Source organism: Notamacropus eugenii, chromosome 5 (genome assembly GCF_028372415.1).
Source record: "Notamacropus eugenii isolate mMacEug1 chromosome 5, mMacEug1.pri_v2, whole genome shotgun sequence".
Classification (NCBI taxonomy): domain Eukaryota; kingdom Metazoa; phylum Chordata; class Mammalia; order Diprotodontia; family Macropodidae; genus Notamacropus; species Notamacropus eugenii.
The window spans coordinates 217,066,615-217,094,419 of record NC_092876.1 but is presented as its reverse complement, the minus strand read 5'-3'; the positions used below and the strand labels follow the sequence as shown (position 1 = coordinate 217,094,419).

Sequence of the window (27,805 nt, the reverse complement as noted above, 5' to 3'; positions counted from 1 at the left end):
TTCATGTTTGTTAAGTCCACAATAAACACATTTTTACAAAAGAAAATTAGATGTCAGTGAGTTACTGAAAATGAAGAGACTATAAGAGAAAGAGATCTAAGGTCATTGCATAATAGAGTGGAATCCCACCCTTGTGATGTAGGCATCTGAGACAAACCCCAGCTGTCCCCTGCTAGTTCCGGCTCTGTCTGAAAGTCTATCTGCTTTGATTGTTTTAGAGTGCCTGGGAAAGGGAGAGAGTTGTGGGGGGAGGCAGGGCTGCAAGGAAGATGTTACCCCAGAATTTGGCAGGGTTGGATAACTGAATGTCAAATTAGCTTCCTAGTCCTGGCTCTGATACCCTAGGTAACAGGGTCACAGAAAAGTGTCATTATGGATTGCCTCATCCCCCATAAGATGATTTTCAAACACTAGAAAGAAATGGCCCGGTGGGAACTAAAAAGTTGTTTCTTCTGTGTCTTTTGGAATATTTATCATGTCTCATAATTCATTTCCCCATTCCCAATGATGTATTCTTCTCTACTCCAGCCAGCAAGGAGATATCAGAATGAAAAGCATTCTAAGTCAGAGTTCCTTGCACCTTTCGTTGGACTTAATAAGGTAATGTTAAAAATACTGAATACATTCTGTATGCTACTGGTATTTGTCAAAGGAAGTAATACTTAATTCCACCTTTCCCCTATAAAATACTCTATAGCAAAATGATTGTGTGGGCTAGAAACAAGGAGAGGCAGAAAATGGAGTTTCAGCAAAACTTAAATCTTAGACAAACATTAGGCTCAATGTGTTGTCATGCAGTAGAGTGAGTGGCAAAATGTATTGTCTTCAAAAAACTGAGTGGGAATCGAACTCTCTTATCAGAAGCTCCCAGAGGAAAAGGATTAGCATCTATAATCAGAATTTTACTTTTTCAGCCAATGGAGATTCAGCCTTGAGAGGAAAAATATCTGCGCATGTTATACATTTTTTTTAATAGATAGGCAGCGAAAAAGTATTTTATTTTGTGCACACAGAATTGTGTAGGTTCAGCCTTCAGTTGTAGTGCCCTTGGGTGAGTTCCCAAGTTTTCTTCACCTACTTGCCTGGGAGGATGATGATGGCAGCATTAACGAACATAGGGATGTTGGGGGGAAGGATGGGTTTTTTGGGGGAAGTGATGATTTCAATTTGGGGCACATAGGGTTTGAGATACTGGCAGGACTCTCAAGTGGAAATATCTAGCACATAGCTATAAGTGTGAGAATAGAATTTAGGTGTATGATTGGGGTTGAATGTTTGGAAGTTATCTTCATAGAGGTGATCATTAAAACCAAGAGTATGGTTGGAATCTTTAAGAAAAATGGTATAATAAAATAATAACAATATTAACCATGATAACGTATTTCTATGGTATTTTAAGTTTTCTAAAGCACTTTTTTGGGGACCAGACTTGTGATTTTACTCATTTAGGATACTCTTGGTGAGGATCCTCTCTTTACCAAGGCAGATTGGAACTAATGAAGAATAAAATGAGCAAAACCAGGAGCATAATTTGTATGAGAACACTGTCAAAGCAAACAACTTTGAAAGCTGTAAGAACTATGATCAATACAATGGCCACTGATAATTCCAGAAGATGGATGATGAAACATGTTGTCTGTTACAGAGAGGGGCTGGAACAAAACATGCATATTTTTGTGTGCAGCCATTGGGAGAATTTGTTTTGCTTGACTATACATATTTGTTTAAGAAATTTGCTCTTTTTTCCTTTGCTTCCCCCCCACCCCCACCCCAATGGCATGGGGGATGGGGATGGGAGGAAGGGAGAGGAAATAGATTTCTACTATTTTTTTTAACAGAGATTGAAATATTCATGAACTTTCAGAAAAAGTTGCTATATTATTAGTATTGTCAAACTATGTTATAAGATACCTCTCACAAAATGGGAATACATGGTAAATGTTTGCAATATAAAAACGAAACATTCATAAAATTGAAAGAGTAAAAAAAGTAGAAAAGCAGATCAGCACCTTCTGACATCTTAGAGTTTTAGAGATTTGTCTGAAGCACTTAGAGGTTAATTGACTTGATGAGGGTCACACTGCTAGTATTCGACAAAATTTGAACCCAAACCTTCTTGACTCCAAAGCCAGCTCTTTCTCCAGTAAGCCATATTGCTTATGATGGGAGGCATTATGTTACCAAGAAGAAAATAGACCCTAAAGGACTTGCCTATCATCATGCACCTGCAAGATTGAATCCTGAGTCTACCACCCTTTCTACTATGCCACATAGCCTCTCAAAATAGAGAGGCTAAACCCATTCCTTTCTGAACCTCAGTTTTCATAACTATAAAATGGGATCATATCATCTGTGGTACCTAACTTGCAGGGTTTTTGTGAGGCTCAAATGTGTGTTAAAAAGTAATTGCAACTGTACAAGCACGATATTAATAGCTTCCTGTCACTGATCTCATCTGAGTATCTTTCCAACATATTAAATTCAACATGTCCAAAACCAAAATAATTATTTCCCCACAAAAAAAACCTCTCAACTCTTTTTTCCCTTCCAGTTGACCAGGCTTAAAAGATCAGGCCCATCTTTGACTTTTCCCTCTCATTCATTCCCCATCCAAGTCGTTACTAAGCCCTATTGATTTTCCATTCATCGTCAGCATTTCTAGTTTCCGATGGATTAGTGTCTCTCTTCTCCACTCAACATCCTAGCTCAAGTCCTCATTAACCCTCACCTTGACTAGGGTATTAGCCCCCTGCTAGGTCTCTCCTCTCCAATTCAAACTTCTTTACATAGCTGCTAAAATAATCCTGTCCTGCTAATGAACAGGTCTTATAGTGTCTCTTCTTTGCTCTGTAGAAAAAGTAAATGTTGATTGAGAGGGAAAAGAAAAGGTACATAGGATAGGACTAAATGGGGCAGTATAGGTGGAGGGAGTTCTAAGCAACCCAGATAGAGAAGGAAGGCCTTGAAATGGGAAAGAGGGGAAGACTAGAAGGGTAACTGGAATTCTTTGCGTATTTAGGAAGTTGTCAATGCTTGATTTTGGGGTGGGTCATTTTTAGCTATACTCCTGTTTTACTTGTCTCTGTCACTTGTCTTGCCCCATGCAAGGTTCTAAAGAATATAAGATAAAAATATATTTCTTTCTAATGATGTATTTTTCTTGCTTTCCATAAGGTTCAGGAGTGGGCAGAAAGAATATGTTGATTGAACAACCAAGATTTTTGAGCTGGAAGCTACTTTAGAGATTATTGAGTCCAAGGCATCTTAATCTGGAGTTTATAAACATACAGAAAAAAATTAGCTAACTTTATTTTAATATAATTGGTTTTCTTTGCAATCTTAGGTATTTTATTTGATTCATTTAAGCACATGATTCTGAAAGGGACTCTACAGGCTTCACCAGACCACCCAAAGGGGCCATGACTCACAAGAAAGTCAAGAAGCTCTGATCTAATCTAACCTCTATATAGATGAGAAAATTCCAAAGTGCAGAGGTGGAGAGACTTGTCCATGGAGTGTAGCAGAGCTGGGACATGAATGAACTCAGGTCTTCTGATTCCAAATCCCACAAGCTTTTTACCACTTTTTACCATTGGTTCCCATAAGTAATACCTCATATTGATGTTATGTTACATATGCTTTTTAGTTGTAAATTTGTTATGTCTGGAAGTTATATTCAAATCCTACTAGTAGATTTTTAATTTAGCCTCTAAATCTGTCTTACAGCAATGGAGAAAAGTCATTCTAGCAGAGGGTAATAGAAGAGAGAAAATCTTATGAATCAAATTATCAGATAAAAATACCATTTTTTATTTTTACATTTAGTACAGAATCATACACCCAGTAGGTCCTTGATAAATTATATTTGGTGTTGATGATTTATTTCATGGCACTGAATTTCAAAAAGAGACAGTGACCATGTTAAATACAGATAGCATAAGGCTTTTGAAATTGTTTGCTGTAATATCCTGCTATGTGGTTATCATTTTCCAGCTGTGTGGTAATCATTCTGACCAAAAGAAACTTTTTTTTTTTTTTTTGCTGTGCAAACTTTTTATTTGGAACTTCCCAAGTAGTAGATCTAATATATTGTATAAATTAGCTTGAACAACTTATTATGGGTGAGCTTGTAAATTATTTTCTAAAGGACATTTAAGATGATGGGAGGCAGCTTGGCATTCAATTCAATCCCGTATACATTTATGAAATGCCAACACTGGAGATAGACAGTTTCACTTCTGCTCTTAAAGAGTTGACAATCTAATGTGAAGAAATTTGTACACAAATAACTACATCCAAGAAAATTGCAATAAGAAATAAATTATACAATTTATATGGAGGGAATTTTTTTTTTCACCTGAAAAGGTCAGGGCAGGAATCATGGCACAAGTAGTACTTGAATTGGTCCTTGAATGAAAAGAGAATTTAAAGAAGATGGCCAAAGCCCATTTCATGCGTGAATGATGGCATGGGCAAAGGCAATTGTAATGAGAGAGAGAAAAAAAAATGGGACAAAGGGAAAGAAAATAGTCTTTGCTTGGAATATAGAGCCTATGATATAAATTAGCATCAGACTGGAGGCCAGATTGTGGAGGGCCTTGAATACCATGATCTGGAATTTACACTTTATCCATCAGTAGGGAGCCATTGAAAGGGGTCTTTTTTTGTTTTGTCTTGCTTTGCTTTCCCATAGTAGTATAGTGATACCATTGGGAGTGGTTAGGAAGATAATCTGAACAGTGAAGTGAAGGATATGTAATTGGGAGGAAATGCGGGATACGGCTATACTTACCTAGCATGCCTATTTGTTCTCATGGGGAACTGACGCCATTATGCCCAGTTTGCATGACCAGGGCTCCTCACAGAGGAGGCATTATCAGAGCTTTTTTTTATTGGGTAAATCCACATTAAATATATTCCTTAAACTAACAAGACAGCATGGTAACCCAGAGAGTGGCAGCGTTAGAGCATAAACAATGGTCTCTTCCTCATATTCCTTCTCCACAAGGAGGAGGAGGGGATGGTGTCACTGCCAGGTTGAACTTTCTCAGATCCTGAACCTTGTCGTTGAGTAGGATTAGCATAGTGGTTAACAGTGCCATCTGTTGGTTGAAGATATAATAGAGAAGGGAGAGACTGGAGGTAGAAAGACCACTTAGGAATCTATTAAATAATTTCAGATAAGAAAAGATACAAGCCTGAATTAAATTAGTTGCAATACATACAAAAAGAAAGGAATGGATAAAAGAAATATTACAGAAGCAGAATCAACAAAAACAGGCAATAGAATGGATTATGAAGTGAGAGAGACTAAGGAGTCAAAGATGACTAAGAGATATCATGGTAGGTTGGCTGAGAGGATTGTAGTGCCATCAACAAAAGTAGAAAAGTTGGAATACGAGATATGTTTTATGAGTGATATACCATTGAAAAATTCTGGGAAAGGCATCCAGCAGGAAGTTGAACATATGACCTTGCTGACCTTTCTTAAAGAAAGATCAGGAAGAAAAGACATGGGTTATGGAGTCATCTGCATGGAGGTAGTAGCTGAAGCTGTGGGCATAACTGAGAGAGAGTAGAGAGAATGGAAGAGAACTAGAGACAGAACTATGGGGGAGCAACCATATTTAAGGTAAGAAGGAAAGAGGAGGAGGCCACAAAGAAGACTGCAAAGAAGAGACAGAGAGACAGAGAGAAACAGAGACAGAGAAGAGGGAGAGAGAGAAGAGACAGAAAAGTAGAGGGAAAGAGGGAGAGGAAAGGAAAGAAAGAAGGAGGGAAGGGGAGGGGGATCATACAGATAATAAGTAGCAGAGCTCAGATTTGAACCAAGGTCCTCTGACTAAATTCCATACTCTTTGACTCTTATTTAGGAATAATTGACCTTAAAAAGATTTATCTTAGTAGAATGATAGAGATAGAAAGCAGATTGCAAGGATGAAAGTATGGATGATTCTTGAAGTCACTGGACTGTCTTTGACATTTTTTTTTCTGTTTCCCCAAAGTCTGGAACAATGTCTTATACACAGAAGATATTTAATAAATGTTTGTTGATTAACTGAGAAATAAGTGTGGGATTTCGTATCTCCTCAGGGTCTAATGTCATACCTCTTCCCAGTTCTAGATGCAAGTTAAAGAAAGCACAAATTGAGTCTTAATTTTCATGAAAATCTTACCTTTTAATCCACAAAGTCCACACATGGCTGCAAACACAGTTGACTCCATTTCAATATTCCTGATGCCAGCTTTATAAGCCCTTCGTAAGTAATCAAGCTTTTTTTCACGGGAAAAAGAACACAATGCTCCATCCAGACGTCCTTGTCCTTAAAGAGAAGGGAGAATCTTTGACCGATGGTCTTGTGGCTTATAGGTGTCTATAGCCTGAAATTGTTTCTACAGGTCATTTAAATCACTAGATTCATTTGTATCCTCAGTTTTTACTATTTTTGGTACAATTTTCATTAAATTTAACAGATATATTACACATCCATGAAATTAAATGCTGAGAAGACAGAAAATTAAGAAAGCATGAACTATGGTTAAAAAAATAGCCCAACAACACAACAACTCTAATTTAGTGGGGTCAGAGGAAAGAAGGAAGGGGCAAAACTAAATTTTTTTCTTTTTTTTTTTTTTATTGATCTGGATCTGTGATTTTATTGGTATACAAGATTGTGAAGAAACTCCTTTTACCAATGTAGATCAGAAACTGCTATATTCTGAAAGGTAAAATGATTTGCCTAGGATATCATGATCAGAGGCTTCCCATCACTAGTGCTGCTGTCAATACACTGTATTGCCTCTCAAATCCTGTTCCTGAAAGTAGCTGAGAGAGGTGACCTCACCCCAAACGACATGTCAAAGGAGGAAGGGCTCACTTTAAGTGGACAGGCTCAAGCAAAGTTTTATGGAGGAGGTGACTGATGGATAGGCTATTAACTAACAGAGAAAGAAAGTGAAGATATCACATTAGAGAGGCTGTATGTTTTAATGTGGGAAAACATACTAGACCTGGATTTAGAAGATTTGAGTTCTAGTTCTGTTTCCATCACTTAGTAGGTATGTTACCAGGTGTCCTTTAACTTCCTGTGAACCTGTTCCTTCATCTGTAAAATGGGGATAGTCATTGGATTGCTGTTGGATAGGTACTTGATTGTGTCCAATCCTTTTTGACCTTGTGGACCAGAGCATACCAACATCATCCATGGAATTTTTTTGGCAAAGCTACTGGAATGGTTTGTCATTTCCTTCCCCAGTGAATTAAGACAAAAAGAGGTTAAGTGACTTGCCCAGGGTCATACAGCTAGTAAGATTCTGAGGGTGGAGTTGAACTCAGGCCTTCCTGACTCCAAGGGCAGCACTCTACCAGTCATATCTGTGTACTATACCACCTAGCTGCCCTACACAATCGTATTCAGCATGTGTTAAATCTTAAAGCATCATACAGATGATAAATATTGTTATTAATCATAAACTTAGTAATTTGTATTTTACTCAGAACATGATAAGGAGTCAATGAAAACTTTTGATCTGGGAGTACTGTAGTTAGAGTTGTATATGTGGAAAATTAATCTGGCATTAGTTTGAAATTCAATTGGAGGGGAGGAGGCTAGAGGTGGTGAGACCAAGTAAGAGGCTATTTTAATTACTGAGGTGAGAAGTAACGAGACCTGACTTAGGATGGTGGCAGGGAAATGGAAAGGAGAAAATCAATGTAAGAGACATCATAGAAATAAAATGGATAGGAGCTGGTGAATAATTGGGTGGGAGGGAGTGGTATGAGGGAGACAGAAAAATACAGAGGTTTCTAGCCCTGGTAAGTAGGAGAACAATATTAATGAATAAACAAAGAAGTTGGGGAAAAGGATGGATTTGGGGAAGAAGATAGCAAGATCCTTTAAACATTTGTTGAGTTAGAAGTGTTGACTACACATGACAGTGAAACTGTCCCACAAGGAGATGAAAATGAGGGTCTGAAGCTAAAATGAATGATTAGGACACATCATCCCAACAACACATGAGCACTATAGGCATATTGCTACGAATGAGGAAATTAAAGCCACAAGAGTGGATTAGTTGCTAGAAGACAGTATTTCAGCATACTTACATATGTGTATACATATACAAATATATATGAGAGACAGACAGAAAGATATAGAGACACACAGTGAGAGACGGAAATATGAAGAGGTAGAAAAAGAGATAGAGATATATACAGATAGAACCAGAGAGAGACAGAAAGGGAGAGAAAAAGGCAAAGATAGAGACACAGACAGAAAGAGATATATAGAGATAGAGAGTCAGAAATGGAGAGAGAAAGCCAGAGACATAGAGAAAGAGAAGAGGAACCAGTAGTGAAGGAAACAAGAAAAGAGACAGCAACAGAAAAACTTGGACAATTTCAATTTCAGGCTTTTCTCTAGTTACATCTTTCCCTCTCTCCCACTTCTAGTTCCTTCTTTGCTTTTATTTTTCTTTTATTCTTATTTTCCTCATCTCTCACCTTTTTCCTCCTTTTCCTTGAGTATGTTGATGCCCCACAGGTATTGCTTACATCCTGGGGGTGATACAGCTAAAGAAATAGATTATTACTGAGCTAGACTGAATACCCTCATGTGACTCCTGAATCTTTCCTACAGTTCCCCACCCCCATCCTAGCCATCTGTGCAATACTAAGGTGGAAACATTTTGAGGCAGTTCCATCCCTTTGGGGCTCCCATGTGTCTTTCTTTATGTTTTCCAATACCCACTGGTTCCTTCTGTCCTTTGCTTATCCTTTTAGGTTCAGGTGAATAGCGAAAGCAGGGAATGATTATGTTTTCCTTTCTCCTGAATCACTGATTTAAAAATTAATGACATCAAAAGAGACACAATTTTGTTAACTTCCCTAATTGCATTTTAGTATTCAATTTGTTCTTGGAGGATGAAACCCATCCCTGAATATAAATTCATTATGTGGGTTTCTCTGCTGGTTATTATGTCCTTGTGGTCTTATGCTTTAGTAACTAGAAAAGGCTGTTTCAATTTCCTTTTAATCCTCTATTATTAATTCCCTGAAGTGGGTGTTTTCATACTATTTGTGAATTTAAATACCAAAGAGATACCAACAATTTTCTGCATAGACTCAACTGTTGGTAAGTTATCCTTACCTTCATAGAAATCATAAGTACACATTGTATGTCCAATGAGTGTCGGGAAGTCTGGAATTTCTTTGCTACAATTGAGTAATTCTTCTGCCAATTCTTTGTCCAGCTCTGTACTTCGAGTAACCACAGTGTCCAGGATTATTTGCTCAAACTGGGGCTTAAAGAAGGAGTCTACGGCTGTGTCCGTTATAACAACAGACCCAGGTTCAATCCCTATGATGTGAAAATAAAATGGAAAAGAAATGATTGAAACAAAACAATCCTGAGACCAATTTTTCATATCTAATCTAATTCCTTTCCTATATGAGAGCCCTTTTGGTACTTGAAGACTGCTAACACATCCTTGCTATGTCTTTTCTTCTCCAGGATAAACAAATAACTTCAACTAATCCTTTCCCCTTTTCTGGGTGTGTGTCAAGTTGTCTTATGTCCTTCCTAAAATGGGGTTTCTAGAATTGAACTCAGGATTCCAGATATGAGTGGAGGAATCACTGTAATTTCTGGTGACTATTTTATTTACAGCTTAAGAGAACATTAGACTGAAGAAACTTCATGTCAAGCTCAGGGTTAGTCAGTCAGTCAATAAGCATTTGTAAGTACTTATTGTGGGCTGAGCACCCTGCAAAGTGCCAGTGATAAAAAAAGGCAAAAAACCCACCCTTGCTCACAAGCTATCGTAATTATTGTTATCCCTATTTGACATATAAAGAAACCCAGGCTCTAAGAGATTAAATGAATCACTGATGACCACCCTCCTATGAAGCTGGAACTCAAATCCAAGTCATCTCAACTTCAAAGTTAGTGACCTTTTCATGATGATTCTGTTCAGGTGTGGGATGGACAAGATGACTCTGAGATCATCCTTCCAATACTAATATTCAATGATTCTATTGCCCCATCCCCAGCTTCCATATTGCATTTTTTATAGCTAACTGACTTGCCAAACTTCAGTCTTGCCCTGTGAGACCTTTAAAGTTTTCTCCAGCACCCAAAACATATATGGGTCCAAGAGCACCATTTACTCTCTTACCACTCCCATCTACCTCACAGGTTTATTGAGAGGAATAAAAAGGATAATAAAAGGAAATCCTTCATTATTAAAAATTGATATACAAATGAGTTGAGGGGCAATATAAGGAAGTGGATAGAGGGCTGAAAAGTCCAGGGAAAATTCTGCTTCTGACACATGCTAGTTACATGACCATGAGAAAGTTCCAAGCTCTCGTAGCCTTCAGAAAATTCAGAAGACTATAAGTTGCTCTAGTTGCCAATCTGTGTTAGCAGAGGTCCCTACACCAGTAAAGTCAGAGTTCTTTCCTATTCTTAGGAAAACAAAACAAACAAACAAAGAGTTGTTGTCAGTCTAATATGGGACCATTAGAAGGCATCTCTATGGCACCATAGTTGCTGAACTCTCCCCAAAAGCAGCTTCCTACACCAACCAAAGAAAGTCTAATCGTTGGTCACTTTGCCCCAACTCTTTCCCCAATTCAATCTAACTACCAGAGTGATCTTCTTAAACTGTACCATGTCGTCCTGCTTTTCAATAAACTCCAATTGCTCTCTGTTACTTCCAAGATCAAGCAGCTAGGTGGTACAGTGAATAGAGGACTGAACTTAGAGCCAGGAAGATTCTTCTTCCTGAGCTCAAATCTGACCTCAGGCAGTTTCTAACTGTATGATCCTGGGTAACTACCTTAATCCTGTTTGCCTCAGTTTCCTCATCTGCAAAATGAGCTAGAGGAGGAAATAACAAATCACTCCACTGTCTTTGCCAAGAAAACTCCGAATGGGGTCACGAAGAGTTGAACATGACTGGAAAAATCACTGAATAACAACTTCCAATATCAAACCTTTTGCTTGCTTTTAAAGATTCTCATAACCTGGTCTCCTTCTGTCTTTCCAGTCTTCTAATAATTTACTCCCCTTCGCCTTTTCTATGACCTAGTGACACTGGCATAATGATATTCCTTGCATGAGATATTATCTCCTGATTGCATACATTTCCACTGACTATCTCTCATGACTGGAACATTCTCTTACCTCTTCTCTGCCTCCTGAATTCCTTGGCTTCCTTCAAGGTTTAGATGAAATTTCACCTTCTATATTAAGCTTTTTGTGATTCCCTTCAATGCTAGTGCATTCCTTGTGTGATATCTCCTGCATATATTTGTTTGTAAATATGTTGTTGTTGACATGTTCTCTCCTCTTTTAGAATGTGAGTTCCTTGAAGTTAGAAACTGTCTTTTGCCTTTATTTGTAACCTCAGTGCTTTGTCTAGTGTCTGACACATAAAAGGTGCTTAATAATTGCTTATCGACTGACTGACTAATAAGAAAAGGTACGTTCTATTAAGTATCACCTGAGATCCCCACCTAGCTTGCTGGATTGTTGTGTTCTCCTACTTTCTTTTGACTTGTAGGTGAATGTGCTATATTTTTGGTAGTTTGATAGGTATGCAAATGCACTATATTTTTATACCAATTTTTCATTCATTCTGCTTTCATCGTAGAGAACTGAATACCTTACCTATGCCCCCTGATGTTCCCATGCGGATGATTGTCACATCATAGCACTTTGCATGATGAAGTAGTTTGATGAGCTCATGTAACATAATTGAAATGGAAGGAATGCCCATGCCATGCTGTCAAGAAGAAAAGAAAAGTCATCATATTTCTTTGAAATTGATAGATGCCCAAGATGTATTTTATTCCTTCTTTACAAGTTAACAGTGCACAGATGAATTTATATAATCATTAAGGACTTGGCAAGGCTGGGAAGATTTAAGTGATCTCTAGCTCATATTCCCATGATTGCCTGATGGATGGGTACATCTGGGAGGCTCTGAAAAGAGGATTTCAATCTCCATTTAAGTGGGTTTTACTCTCCTAGGCAGTAACAGAAAAAATACATTTTATGGTCTCCAAGATTGTCAGGGGGACATAATTCCTTTACTCCCCACCAGGCGTCTTATGAGGAAACTTTTCAAAAGAACATTTTTCACATTTAATTTGATTTTGAGAAAATGTGTGTGTGTTTATGGTTTCTATGTCACTCAACCATCTCTATTGTGCTAAGTGGATTTTGCAATTCCTTTTGTTGCTCTTATGTTTCTCTGCCTGAGTTCACTCACTGCTACTTCTATGTGTATGATGAGTGGCGAAAGGGGAGAGGCTGGATGACAATGGGCCAAGAATCTAGAAATAAGCACCTGAAAGAATACTCCAAATCACTGATAAAGAAAAACCGATTAAAGCAACTCGAAAGTTTTACCCCATCTTTGGCAAAGATGACAAAAAAGGAAAATAGCAAATCTTAGAGGAGCTTTGAGGATAAAATATACATTAATGCCCTGTTGGTGGACCTCTGAATTGGTAGAGCCATTTTGGAAAGCAGTTTGGAATTATGCCAAAAGTCATTTAACTGTAATATCATTTGATTGAGGCCAATAGACAGATATAGACAGATGCATATATATGTACATGTGAATATGTGTGTATGCATATATGTATATATGTATATGTGTGTATAAAGATAGATGACAGATGCCTAAGAGACCAATGAAAGAGGAAAATGATTCACATACAACTACATTTATAGCAGCTACTTTATGGGGGGAAAACTGAAAACTAATGGGGTACCATCAATTGGGGAGTAACCAAACAAATTATGGTATATGAAAAGAATGAAATACTATTACATCATGGAAAAGAATGAGAATGACAATTTCAGAGAAACCTGGGAAGACTTTTGTGCTCCAGTGAAGTAAGCAAAACCAGGAGATCAATTTATACAATAACATTACAAAGACAAACAACTTTGAAAGACTAAAGACCTTTGATCAGTGCAATGACCAACAACAATTCCAGAGGACAGATTATAAAGCATGCTGCTCACCTCTTGATGGAGAGGTAATGGACTGAAGAAACAACATGAGACATGCATTCTTGGACATGGCCAATGTGGGGATCTGTTTTACTTGATCAAACATATTTGTTACAAGAGTTTTGTTTTTCTTAATTTTTTTTTCAATATGAGTGGAGGTGGGAGGGAGGGAACATAAATGCATGATAATTGAAAAAAAATCAAATAAAATCTGCATAAAAAAAGAAAACACACTGAGAAACAAGTGGTAAACACAACTTATATTTTGCAATATATACTGGAAATACAGGCAAGAGAAAGTTGTTCTGAATCATAAGACAGAGTATGGGGATAATGTAGAGGTTTGAACACTTTCAGTCAGTCAATAGACACTTATCAAGTGCCTACTATGTGCCAGGCACTGTACTGAGGGCTTGGGATTCAAAGAGAGTCAAAAGACAGTCTCTACCCTCAAGGAGCTTCCAATATAATGGGGAAGTCAACAAGCAAAGAAATATGTACAAACAAGATGTATACAAAATAAATAAAAGAGGAAAGGCCCTAGAAGTAAGAAAGGTTGGGAAAATCAATATAATATGGAATTTTAGTTGGGATTGAAAGGAAGCCAAAGAAATCGGTAGGCAGAGATGGAAATCAGAACATTTCAAGTAAGGGGGTGGGGCAGTCAGAGAAAATATCTGCAGACTAGAGATGGAGTGTTTTATTCACTGGCAAGGAGGCCAGTGTCACTGGATCAAAGAGTAGGTGGTAGGGGGAGAGATATAAGAAAACTGGAAATGCACTAAGTTATGAAGGGCTTTGAATGTTAAACAAAGGATTTTATATTTGAATCTGGAGACAATAAAGAGCCACTGAAATTTATTGAGTAGTAGAGTGATGTGGTCAATCCTTTGCTTTAAGAAAACTCATTCTGGTGGCTGAATGGAGGATGGAATAGAGGAGAGACTTGAGGCAGGCTGATCCACCTGCTCTGTGGAGGCAATGTAATGAAAACAATGATGGTCTTGGAATCAGGAAAAATCTGATTTCAAATCCCATTCCTGACACATGTTGCCCGGGTGACCATGGACAAGTCATTTTATTTCTCTCTAGGCCTCAGTTTCCTCATCTGTGAGATGGAATCACAATCACTGAATTTATCTACACCACAGAGTGGCCATAGAGATCAAAGGAGATAATACATGTTCAGCTCTCTGCAGACCCTAAAATGTTAAATAAACAAAAAGCAGCTATAATTACGGGAAATTTGTCCAGCCACCCCTGGAAGTGAGTTTAAGCACCGGAGGTGAGGAGCTAAACTGATTGCTGAATTGTACATGGCACAGAGTATTCAGTGGAGCCTTGTAAGTGACGCCTTTGGTAGCTTCTGTCAGGGCTCTTCAGGATAAGTTCAATTTGGAAACTCAGTGGAGGCAAAGTCCACCTGCTTTCAGCAGGATCTCCAAATATCTAGAGGTCTGACTCTTATCTTTCTTTATATCATGGGAGAACATAGTCTGTGAAATAATCAGTTTCTGGTCTATTGTAGTGAGCTAAATCAGTTCCCTCTCCCCTCCTCACATTTGATCCAGTCTGCTTCTCCAATCAGAATTTGAGAAATTGTGTGTGTGTGTGTGTGTGTGTGTGTGTGTGTGTGTGTGTGTGTGTGTGTTTAAGCCCTTGGAGAACAGGGCTTGTGTCTCATGCCTTTTTTAACCCCAGTGGCCTGCTCAATGTCCTAATCACATTGACTACTCGATAAATATTTGCTGCTACCAGTGATGACATAGTGATAGCAGAGCTTATTCACTTTTATTTCCTGTTATCTCTACTAGGGACAGCGAGAGAAGACATTTGCAAAGAAGGCTCCCCATTAGGAATTCCTCCACTGTGCTGGTGGAACCAAGGTCCGTGTTTTAGCTACTCTTTTCTCAAGGGGTGCTGAGATTAGGCTGTTTTTATTTCATGGTGAAGTTTTATTGCTTGCTTCTGGTGGTTTAAAATATATTTTATTAATGCTATATTTTACTATCCTCACACACTCAGACTGCCTGAACAAAGGGCAGGGTGTTATAAGTTAAAAAGCAAGTCAGGGCTTTGGGAAGAAATATGAAAAGTCTTCTCCCTCTTCCTTTTAAACCCAGAGTAGGGAGCATCCATGCACTTGTAAGGCAGGGACCTCACCTGTCTTTTTCTTCCCCATAATCTTCCCCTTTGCTGTCATTCCCTACCCTGTTATCCTCCTCTCTAGCCATCACTGTGTCCAGAGACTGCCAGGGCAGTTACAGTGATCCACGTAGGCTGCTGCTTGGGGGAGAGAATTATGATTAGTTTTCAAAGATAGTCATCATTTCCTGGCATGGGAGCTATCTCTAACTTAACTGCTAGACAGGAGAATTGTCATAGCCCTGTTGCAATGAACCTTCTCTGGTCCTCTGGCCATACCTCGGGTCATTTTTCCTCTGAGGCTGCATGGTCTAGTGATGCTAGATACTCCTTGCTGCTACATCACGACCTTGGCCCATAGGTAGAGACAAGGTGTGTAAGGTCAAGCTAGGGATATATTCTTACACATCCTTATGACATTTTGTTTCCCTGTGGACAATAGCAAAAAAAGGAAAAAGTTGAAAGAGGGGTAAAGGGGATGATTTTTTGTGTATAGTTCATAAAAATTGTAATTCTGTTCTCCATTTATCTTAGGGCACTGTGTGTCTATGGCTGTTAATGTATTCTAAATGCAGGAAAGTAATTTATAGGAACCACATGAAAATGCATTAGCAGATTTTCAGTAGAGCTTATTAAAGTTTTAAACTGTCACATGTTGGAATAACTGCAAATTTCCCTGGTGTACTAAGATTTCCACATTCACAGAGGTAGAGAGGTGTTGAAGAGAGAGGGAGAGAGTTGCTGAAAGGTAATGTGTGTATAACAGGGACAGTTAATAGTTACCAGTGAAAAAAGGAGGTAGATGTTCTTTTTGATGTTTCTAATGTGAAAAGTTTATATGATCACTTCCCTGAAGCACTACAGAACAGTATGTCCTGCCCTTTCTTTCTAATAATGAATTTGCACTTAGCAACTTGGTGAGATTGTATCAGAAGGTCATATGTCCCTGACCAACTCAGTGATCTTGCTGTGTGAGGTAACCCCTCCATCAAGGTAGAACACAGCGCTCCATACTTTTCTTATCCCATGAAATATAAATACAAAATGGCACTGACTCCTGTCTGGGCCCCTCTCAGATTCCACAGGGACAGTGCTAGAGTAAATAAGGGGGCAGAAGGTGCTAACAATCACACGTTTATAAATGTTCATGCAACTACTGATACTCTTAATGCATGATCTTTTCCCAATGACCAATAAGTTGATGATTTCCTGAAGGAAGTGGCAGAATATGAATCACAAAAACAAAAATCTACCTATCTTCAAGCATTCCCATCTTCTTGACTGGAAACTAAACCCTATCCTGCTTGCCTCTCCCTGTAGGTTGGAACCCAGAATCCCTGCTCCATTTGAGGCAGCTAAGTAGTGTAGTGTAGAGAGCCAGGCCTAGAATCAAGAAGGCCTGGGTTCATATCTCTGATACCTACTAGTTGTGTGATCCTGGGCAAGTCACTTAACCTTTGACTATCTCAGTTTCCTCAAGGGTAAGATGAGGATAATAACCCACATCACAGGGTGGTTGTGAAGATAAGATAATACTTAGAAAGCAATGCCAGCTATTATTAATTATTCAGAACCTTTGGTCCATTTGGTCTATTTCTTAATTGTGGTGGGCCAGATCTCTTCCCCACCCTTCCCCTTTAGAATAGACATGGCTGCTCACATTGCTTATATTAGATGGGAATAAACAACAACAGTTCTTTTAGTAAGGTAGAGGACCACTAAGCCTTACTTTTAACCCTGACAGTGATTCCTAAGGTTCTTTGGGTCTTTCCATCTTCTCTGCTGCTACACCCTCCAGATCTCCAGACACTGCTCTTGGAACTCTCCAACTGCCTCACCCATAAACCCTTTTTGTTTTTTACATCTTCCAGCCATTTTGCAGCTGAACCTTCTTTTATAAGTAGTCTCTCTCAGTTAGAGTGTAGCTCTTGAGGGCAGGTACCTTCTCAATTTTTCTCTTTGAATCCTCAGGGCTTAGTACAGTACTTATGTATGTACAAGCATATAATATATGCTTAATAAAACTTTTCATTTACTTATTCATCTATTCATTATAAGTAGTCAGATTTTTCTGTCCCACCACAATGATTTCAATAGCTTCCATGAGGTATGTGGACACGACAATTTAGTACTTACACTGATGGAGAGCACTGGGCCTGCTTTGTACATACAATATCTGTCTGTCCCCGCACAAATGTCTTGTATGTCTTCTTCACTTCCCTCAAGTCCAAGTTCTTTGTGTATAAACAATGCAAAAGCCTTCATTCTGTTAGGACTCCCTCCAACGCAGACAAACTGGAAAGAAAACCATCCAAGAGTAATCAATGTGGTAACCAAGGCTCAGTGTGCCTCTAAAATGTCTCATTCAACTCTTCAAATGTGCCTTGTGCTGTGTGTGTCTAAACTGCAGACAGTATTAGGCACAGAGCAACAGTGTGGTTGGGTTGAATGTACCCTTGCCTTGGAGTCAAGAGAGATGGATGTTCAAATCCTATCTCTGATGTGAGACTGAGAATGTTATTTAATTTTTCTGTTCTTGAGTTTTTTTCTCATCTGTAAAATAGAAATAACCATCCCTTAGAATACTTAAGTCACTCAGTTTTTGAAAGAACTAAATAAGATTATCTGTGTAAAATGATATGAAGATTGTTGTTGAGTCATTTTTCAGTCATATCTGACTCTTCATGACCCCATTTGGAGTTTTCTTGGAAAAGATACTTGAGTGTTTTGTCATTTCCTTCTCTAGCATTTTACAGATGAGGAAACGGAGGCAAACTGGATTAAGTGAGCGTCTGAGACTGGATTTGAATTCATGTCTTCCTGACTACAGGCCTGGCTTGCTATCTACTATGCCACTTAGTTGCCTTGCTATGAATTTAAATGTCTATTATTATTAAGAAAGTGAATCAAAGGAGACTGGATCAAGTCAAAGAAATTTTCTACGTAATCTGACAATATAGCAGAGTGTAAACCATTGTTAATCAAAATGGAGAAGTTCCTTCATAAACCTGATAAGATTATATGTATTGGCCATTGGATGAAAACAATTGATGGGACACAGGGAACTCCTAATGATTGGATAGTGAATGATCAGTTTACAGCCTATAAAGGTAAGTTAGGACTTGTCCCACTTTGCTAGAACTCAGCTCTTGAGGAATTATTCATCTTTTTCCTCAGACCTATTCCAGAGTATAGCAAGGGGAAGGGGGAGGAGTAGGGATTCCTCTCTTCTTCCAAACAGAAGCATCATTGACAACTTGTAGCAGCATATGGCCATGAGAAACATGTGCTTGCATGCAGCCTGAAAAGCTAATTCAAAGATTGTTTCCTAAATGCCAACTTCCTGTGTAGAAAAGAGGTATTTTAATCTTCTTAGACAGTGTAATCCTGAGATCTTGCTTCCTAACAGAGAAAAAAGTCTTTCAGAGCAGCACTAGCTTTGAGAATTGCCTCATGGGTAATCCCAAATTCGGAAGTTCCAGAGTTTGAGAGTTCTAGGGACTGGATCTTCTAGAGAGAGAGGATTTTCTGATGACTCCTGCTCCTCAGAGGAGGAAGGCAATATTCGGCATTCTTGCACAGTATCCTACTTGGACTATAAAGTTAGATAAGGGGTTCTGCCCCTTTAAAAGAAGCATGCAGTGCCCTACTCAAGGATTTCCGCTGAAAGCAATGGACACTATAGTCAAGCAGCAGTTTTGGAGTCTGTCAGTTTTCTGACGGCATTCAGTCAAGCAGTGTCTGGCAAAATCCGGTGGATACTATGAAACCAAGGTCGGCGGGAGTATCGTAAAGACACTGGGGTCCTGCAGCATGAGAGGCATAAGCTGCTTTTTTCATGTTTCTTGACTGTACATGTTCCCTACATAAATACCCCTTCCAACAAATACACTGCTCATATCCATCCCTTATGTATATTCCTCTTTTCTTCATGTATATTCATTCTCTCTGCTGATGCTGGGTTTATTTGTGGAAGAGCGCACTCAAGATTTTTGAAGATGTTTGGTTGTTGTTGGAGTTTGGGGGTTTTTGTTCTGTTTTTGTTTTCTGCCATTCCAGTAAATTACTTTGCTTTGAACTAATTGTACCCGCTGGCTAACTTTTAAAAGACAAACATATTGGTGAGGGCTCCTGATCTATAATTTAAGGGTGCATGTTCACTAAGTACCTGGATCTATAGCAGCCATCCTCAAAGGAACCCAGTCTTCAAGTTCCCAGGGTGCTGTATTATATTATTGTTATCATTATTATATCTTTGGTTCATAACAAATATTATTTGACCAGTGTTTTACATTAACCTGGAATGAAATGTAGACCAAAATATAAGATAACTCCAGTGTGACCAGTTTAAGTGACTGGATTAGCAAAGATATAATCATAAAATAACAAAAAAAAGGTGGTTCACATCTCACCTGAGTGTTTCCTAATTTTTTTTTAATTAACATTGAATATCTTAGCCTGTTTTAGACATTTGCTGTTGTACAATCTCTGTTAAATAATAAATGAAACTGAAAAACTGAATCACACTAATATCAGTGGATGTATTTAAAGAACTAGAAGGTTCTTTAATGCAGCAGAAGTTTGAATCTCATGAATTAAAATCAGTTTTTAGTATTTTTTTTAAATACAGAGAGCTGAAGTTTTTATGACTAGGAGTGAAAACCTCATTGAATGAGTAGAGTCCAGAGTCTGAGCAGATCTAATTGTAAGGGAAATTAACGATTGATACATCATCCCTAAGTTAGTGGAATGTTATTTGATGTGGTAAGCAGGGCCATCAGGACTTTAGGTCAGAAGCAGAATAGGCATCAGAAGGTCAAGGAGCTCTAAAAGATGAAAGCAAAAGTGCTGCTCTAGAGGGTGCCATAAAATCTAAGGCAAATGGCTAAGAGCTAGTAATTACGTTGAAGAAATAACAAGAAGGAAATGTGATGACTAATTTTCAGTTCCTACTTGGACAGTCCATTCCTAGGTACCATGGATCAGGAATCAATCAGAGATGATTTAGTTTAGCTTCTACAGCTGGAATAAGGCACAAAGATTCACCTCAGCTCAGCTAAGAAGTAAAGAGATAGAGCAACAACAGCAGTTCTGATGAGGAGAAAATATGTCATTCAAGACTAGGAAACATTAAAGTAGATTTGGATAAGAGTTACAAGGTGACTCTTTTATACTCTCCACAATGAAATATTATCTTTTCTCCTCACATCTTCTGCCATTTACTTTGTCTATATCATGTATGTACCTTCCCCCCCATGTTGTCTTCCCCAGTAGAAGGTGAGCTCCTTGAGGGGAAGGGTCATGTTTTTGCCTTTCTTTGTATTCTCAGAGCTTAGCAGAGTACTGGCACTTAGTAAATACTTAATAAATGCTTGTTGATTTACTCTCAATAAAATCCTTGCCTCCTCCTTGGCTGAGAAAATAGAGGCCATTCATCATGAATTCCCTCTTCTCATCTACTCTACACCATCCCTCATTCTCTCTTCCTTTTTTTCTAGTCTCTGATGAAGAGGTGACCCTTCTCTTTTCCAATGCCAACTCCTCTACCTATGTCCTTAACCTCATTCTCTCCCTATTTCTCTGGGAGCCTGCTCTCCTCAATCTTGCTCATCTTCTACCTATTCATATCTAATTTGTTGCTGTCTATACACATGGACAGGTCTTTCCAACTCTTTGTAAATGAAACAAAATAAATAAACTTGCACTTCACTTGACTCTGCCATTTCTTCATCTACATTCCTATAATCTCTCCCATTTCATAGTCAACTTCCTGGGAAAAGTGATCTATACTAATTGCTTTCACTTTTTCATATCCCACTCCATTCCCAACTTCTAGCCTCTAGCACCATTAATGGAAATAGCTCTCTCCAAATTTACTAACAATCTCTTGATTGCTAATCTAATGGACTTTTTTTTTTTTTCACAATTCTTATCCTTCTTAACCACTGTTTGTCTTTTAACACTGTTGACCATCACCACCTTCTGGGTAGTCTTACCTCCTTTGGTTTCCTGACACTGTTCTCTGCTGGTTCTTCTACCTGTTTCACACCTCTTCATCAATCATGTTCACTGTGTCATTACCTGTTTCCTAACTCCTAACCATGGCTATCACTGGAGGCTCTATCCTAGTTCTTCCTTTTTTCTCTCTTTCTATACTCTTTACCTTTAAGTCATGTGGTTTCAATGAACTCATTAATTCCCATGAATTCAATAAACATCTCTATGCATATGATTCCCCAATTTATATATATATATATTGGGGAGAGATTCCCCAATCTCTCTCCTGAACTCCTGCCCTTCATCACTGACTGTCCACTAGGTAGCTCCATGTAGATATTCCCTAAGTGGCTCAAATTCAACAAGTCCAAAACTGAACTCATTCTTTTCTCCCCAAACACATTCTCTCTCTCCACATAATAATTTTTTTTTTAAAAGTACATCACTACAAGCAGCTAGGTGGTACAGTGGAGAGAGCGTTGGAGTTAGAAAGGCCTGCGTGCAAATCCTGCCTCAGACACCTACAGGCTATGTGAGCCTGGGCACTCAGACTCTCAGTCTCATTTTCCTTTTTAATAAAATGAGGATAATAACACCACCTACCTCACAGGGTTGTCATGAAGTTGATATAAGATAAGACATATATAATACACATTGTTTATTATATTATATATAAAGGGTTTTTATAAAATTTGACATATTTTATAACTGTTAACTACTATTATTATTTTGATCACCTAGATTTGCAACCTACAAATCATCTTTGACTCTTCACTCTTTCACTTCCATATCTAAGTAGTTGCCAAGATCTATTATATAATTCTACCTTAACAATTCCTCTTAAATCATCCCCTTCTCTCCACTCACATGACTACCGCTTTTAGTTTGGCTCTCATCACCTCCTATTTAACTTACTAAAATTTCCTCCTAATTGGTCTTCCTGAATCCTTTTTCTCCCCACTCCAATCCATCCTCCACAGTTATCCAAGTAGTCTTCCTAAAGCACAGGTCTGACCACATCACTTCCCTTGTGCCTCTAGGATAAGATACAAATTCTTCAACATTGACTTTAACACTTTTCATAATCTAGCTTCAGCCTACCTTTCTTGCCTTATTTTCTATTACTCACCTTCATATATTCTATGTTCCAGTCAAATTGGCTTAATTATTTTTGCTTCAATTTGGCATTCCATCTCTCTCATTTCTGTACCTTTCTCCCATCCCCAAAATCTATACAATCTTTTCCTCAGTTTCTTGGAATTCCTACTTTCCTTTAAAGCTCAGCTCATGTACACCTTCTAAAGTAGGACCGTGAATTTAAAAAAATGGATAAATGTATTTCAGTAAAATTTATTTCCTTTGTAGTCCTATATATTTTGGTTTATGCACTTAAAAATATTGTTCTGAGGGATCCATAGATTTGACCAGATTGCCCAAGTGTTCTCATGACATAAAAAGATTAAGAACTCTTGTCCTAAAAGGAGCCTTTCCCAATCTACTTAAGTTATTCTTGTTCTCTGTCTGTCATTGTCTTGCATTTACTTATTTGTTTACTTATTTTATCCCTTAGTCAAAAGTAAGCTTCTTATGAGTAGGGGTAGTTAGCATTTCTAGTACCTAGGACAGAGACTCACCTGTTGTGGACACTCAATTAAATGCTTGTTGGTTTGGGAGATTTTAACATTATTTCCTTAATGGAATACGCTAGTAACACAATGTGTTCCTATTACTCCCTGTCCTCCTCCTCCTCCTCTCCTCTTTTACTGATTACCATGGAACTATTTTTGTAGCTTTTGGTTTATTTGCAAAGGGACTAGTAGTTGGTAATCACCTCCAACTCAATTCAAATTTAAAGGCTGAGGAGAAAAGGAGGTGGAACCATGAGCTAAGTTGAGGTTTTGAGTTATCTGTGGATAATCCATTCAATTTCCTCCTCTATTATCATGAAAAGTCAAGAGTTGGCTTGAGATCTAAGTGTATGTAAGCTATTTTTTGCTAAGTATGATAGTTTCTAAATAACCTCATTGTCTGATACCAGTGAATGTAAATGACTATGATTTATATTGATCATAAAGCCAAAACAGATGTTAGAGTAGCTTGTGGTTTGATTTCTCCTTTGAACTGTAGCTATTGCTGCAATCAACAGGCATTACTGGATGTTGCTGGAGCCATAAAGATGATATGGTCAGACAGAAAAAGCTTTGTAACTGACAATTCTTAAAACCAAAGTCCTTCATCAGAGGCACTAGCATTTCAACTATAGATCTGATTTTCAATTGACTGCTTAAGCGGGAAGTTGAGCATGGCTGGCGACCACCAACATTGACCTTGATGGTCACTATCAGTGAAAGCCTCAAATGAGTTTTTTTTCTTCATTTACCCTTGTTCACTCCAGAAAAAACAGTAATGGGAAGGATTCTTGTGACAAAAGTCACAAGAATGTGTGGAGGAAACAAGAGCTGCTGGTAAAGTTTATTTAGCTCTTACTATAAGGTATACTCTATCTTATCCTTGGTGCTCATTTAAAAATAAAAAGAAATACCTAAAATTAAGTTTCCTACTTTACAGGTCTAGTGGGCCTTAGTGAATCATTCTAAATTGTTTAAATGAGCACATGGAGCTTTTTCATTCATTATCCTTCAGGTTTATGTTCAAATGTCCTTGGGACAATTTGGTTTACATGGTGCTGTCACCAAGTTTTCTGTAACTTACACCATATGCTCCATTGGTGGCAACGTCAAGAAATCTAGAGGAATTTCTCCATGCTTTCACTCTGCCATGTTGCATGGATCTCCCTGGGGAGAATTTATTGGGGAAAAAAGGGACAAGAGGAACACAAAATGGGCAGGCATTGATGGGTTGCCATCTTTTTTGTTTGAAGGACAAAATCACAGATCCATTAAAGTCTCAGAGCTGCACATGAATCAGAATTCTATTTTTTTCACTTAATATGTCTGTGAAGCTGCCCAAAGACATTGGAGAAAAATAAATTATGCTTATGGTAGTGGCATCCCTAGCATTTTAGAGACAAAACTTTCTATGTGTTCATAGACAGACACTCAAAGATCTTTCCTCTGATTTTATAGATAACGTTATTAACAAGGATGACAAATTGTTTACAGATGTTATTTTAATATTGTGAAAAAACCAATGTTATTTTAATATTGTGAAAAGCTGTGGAACTTAATCGGACCTTAGAGATTGTGTGCTCCGAACCACTCATTTTACACATAAGAAGCCAGGTCCTTAAAGGTGGCATGATTTGCCCAAGATCACTCAGGCAGTATGTGCTAATACCAAGAACTGAACTCAACTCACTGCTTCTTATCATACAACTGCACTGATTACATTTATACCGCTGAAGCTATCTCCACAAGGTGTCTGTGTACCTATGAGGATTTGAAAAGCTCTGATTTATTTTTATGCATTAGTATTCAACATCCTCCACATTTTCCAGAAAAATTCCCTGTCCCAAGCAGGATGGCTGCTATTAAGTTTAAACACAAGCAATGAATTGACCCTATAAAATGCTGAAGCAGAGATAAAGAAGGAGGAAGATGGAAGAAAAGCACTTCTAAATGTGAATCAGAGTAGCTGGTCCTTCCAGCCATAGTTAGGATAGCACAAAGTCACAGAGGGAGAAGGAATATGATACATACCTATGGCACAAGACTGATGTGAGGTAGTCTGCCAAATAGCTGGAATGCAGAGGTAAGGAGGCTGGGATGGGAGAAGAAATCCCCCCAACCCCCAGCCCACCTTCTGGTAGTATCCAATTTTAACTTCTTGTTCTAACTAACTAGGTGTTAAATGTTGCATCTATACTGCCGAAGGATGACAAGTGATGTCAACACCCTCTAAATTTAGCTTCCTGGAGCAAAGTCCTGGTTACTCTGCTCTAGGTATGGCTCTATCTACCGGTTCCAGATAACACTAAAAAGATCCTTCTTTCATTCTTCTCCTTCGATATGCCTATGGCTTCTGCTCCCAAAGGTCAAACAGGCAGCTCCATTTTGGAAATCTCTCCTTGCTTCCCTACCATAAGGACCAGACCTGTGATTTTTATTGGTATTATATCACAGATCTAGAAACTACTGGAAAACCCTTCTGCCTTTGCAGATCAATCCCACTTCTCCAAGTTATACTGAGTTTTCTAGGGCATTGAAAGTTTAAGTGACTTCTCCAAAGTTACTTACTAGGTATCAGAGGTGAGACTTGAATCCAGATTTTTCTGATTCTATTATTTCAGATTGCCTTATTATATATTATATTTATTGTAATATCATTATATTTATTATAATAGATTATTTGATTATATGGAATTGTTACAGGTAAGAAATGTCTCTTAGGCTTTGGGAAGTCCACATAATGGGGCATGCAATCAGGTCAGAATGGAAGCTTTGGTAAATGGAAGCAATAGGGTTTATAGCAGTAATGATAATAATTGCCATTTATGTAAAACTTTAAGGTTTAAAAATGGTTTACAAATGTTATTTCACTTTTTCCCTCACAACAACCCTGGGGGATAGAGGTAGATGATGTTATTGTTCTTATTTTTACAGATGAAGAAACCAGGGCTGAGGGAGGTTAAGTAGTTTATCGGTAGTCACACAGCTAGTATATGTATGAGACTGGAGTTAAGAGTGGGTGTTCCAGACTCCAAACCCAGCCCACTGTGAGCCACCAAGCTGTCTCCTGAAGCCTCCTTCCTATAGCAGAGTAAATGGAAGGAATGCTGAGATCAAACCCTTAGGGGCTTTCCTCCAGGAGAAGTGCTAAAGACCTGGCTCCTGGGGTTTATTCCAGATCTGCAGTGTGTGACAGCACAGCATAGTGGAAAGATCATCAGGAAACCCTGAGTTCCAATCCCATCGCAGACCCTTACTATCTGTAAAACCATGTTCAGCACAACTAACTTTTCAGAGGCTATTTCCTTTCCTTCAGCATTGGCATAACAATAATACTTGTACTCAGTACTCCACAGGGTGGTGGTGAAGCAAATTCTTCACAAACTTTTAAGAGCTCTGTAATGGGATTATTATTGGTGAAACAAATGGTACACATGAAATATCTTTCTCAAGTAAAGGATCATCCATTTCGAGTTGAAACCAACCTTAGAAATCATCCTTCTCTTGTTTTATAGGTGAAGAAACCAAGATCCACGAAGGGGAACTGAGTTGCCTGAGGTCACATAAGCAAGGAATCAGGTCCAAATTCTCTGAGTCCAAATCTAATTATCTTTCTATGGCGCTATACCCCTGAATAAGAACCTGAGGTGTTTTTCAGCCATGATGCCAAGGCACCATCCAAAGTCTGTTCAAGTATGCGGACCCTCAACATCCAGTAATAACCCTTCTGTTCTCTCATTGTTGGCCATGTGGTTTATAATAGGATGAGATTTAGGGTGCTGGGGTGATGAGCTGTGGTCAGAGGCAGGCATTCTGATTCTGGCTTTGTCCTTTACTAGCTTTATCTTGAATAAGTGTGAGGTAACCTCTGTGAGCTTCAGTTCCCAACTCTGTAGGAGAAGTATGATACCTGCTCATCTCATAAGGCTATTGTGAGACACAAAAGAAATACTATCAAGGAAAAGACTTGGAAAATGATTAAGCACTACATAAATGGAAGGCATTAGCCATTTATTTAATTGGTGGTTTAGTTTATGTTCACTGCTTTTGATTATTCCACACCAAGGCCATCCTTAAAACAGTTAGAGCCTAGGGAAAATTACAGTGTCAGTCTCCAGGGATATCTTCATTCAAGGAAAATCTAGTGAGAAGGGCCAAGAGCAGCCTTGATCAACTGAACTGAGCTTAAGTGTCAAGGATGACACATGGGGAAAGTATTACAGTTAAAAGAAAATAATCAACAGTACAGATAACACAGAAGTGTAACATGTAGCTTGAAGGGTATGTCTGAAAGGCGGAGAAGGGATAGAGTTGTCAACAAGCCAGCCTTGGTCTCTCCCATGTTGCCTTGGTGATGATGGAAGGAGAATGGGAGAACTCAGGACTGATTGTGAGTAACCCCATCAGTTTTCATTTCAGCAAATGGTGTTGCTGCTACTTTCCCCTCCTCCCCTCTCATTATATCCCTGGGTCACTGCATAGCTTCAGTGATCTGGTCCCAATATTATGACCCCTTCCCTCCACCAAAAACCCAGATCCCAAGACAATTGTTTAGATTGCAACACAATAAAGATGACTCTCTGTATTACTGAATGGCAAATTTCTTGGAAAAGCAACAAATCTAAATAATGTCATCTGAAACATGTTTTTTTTAAGAAGTGAAAGTGTTTATGTTCTCTGCTACTTAGATAGAATTAGGTTTAATGACTTGAGAATTGGGGAAATTCAGATTCACTTAGATTTTACATAATGATCTACTAGATCCTCAATACTTTGCTCAATTCTCAAACTCTGAGCACCACTGAGGTTATCCATATCATTTCCTGTGTTCCTGGGGCAAGAATAAACAGTACATATATACTTGTATCCAAATTAGCTTGGGAGTCTTCACATTTCATTGGGGATAGAGAGGAATTACTTTATTATTGGATAAATTTGGAATAGCTTCAGAAAATGAGATTGGCTTCAATTCCTATAAGAACTCTGACTTAATCCTTTAGTACT

General features: G+C 38.4%; 1 protein-coding gene and 1 long non-coding RNA gene across 4 annotated transcripts in view; one reads left to right on the top strand and one right to left on the bottom strand.

The window, feature by feature from the left end:
- Positions 1-27,805, bottom strand: part of UPP2 (uridine phosphorylase 2) — a 42,611-nt gene that overhangs the window by 5,119 nt on the left and 9,687 nt on the right. For all 3 annotated transcript variants that reach the window (XM_072612038.1, XM_072612039.1, XM_072612040.1), the window contains exons 3-6: positions 17,313-17,471; positions 11,676-11,790; positions 9,150-9,359; positions 6,177-6,323 (exon numbers count right to left, since the gene is read on the bottom strand). In XM_072612038.1, the coding sequence (XP_072468139.1) occupies positions 6,177-6,323; positions 9,150-9,359; positions 11,676-11,790; positions 17,313-17,471 (631 nt within the window). The remainder of the gene's footprint in view (positions 1-6,176; positions 6,324-9,149; positions 9,360-11,675; positions 11,791-17,312; positions 17,472-27,805) is intronic.
- LOC140505754 (uncharacterized) lies at positions 509-27,402 on the top strand. Its single transcript, XR_011967649.1, has 3 exons — positions 509-600; positions 14,846-14,917; positions 26,317-27,402. It is a non-coding gene; the product is annotated as an uncharacterized lncRNA (long non-coding RNA).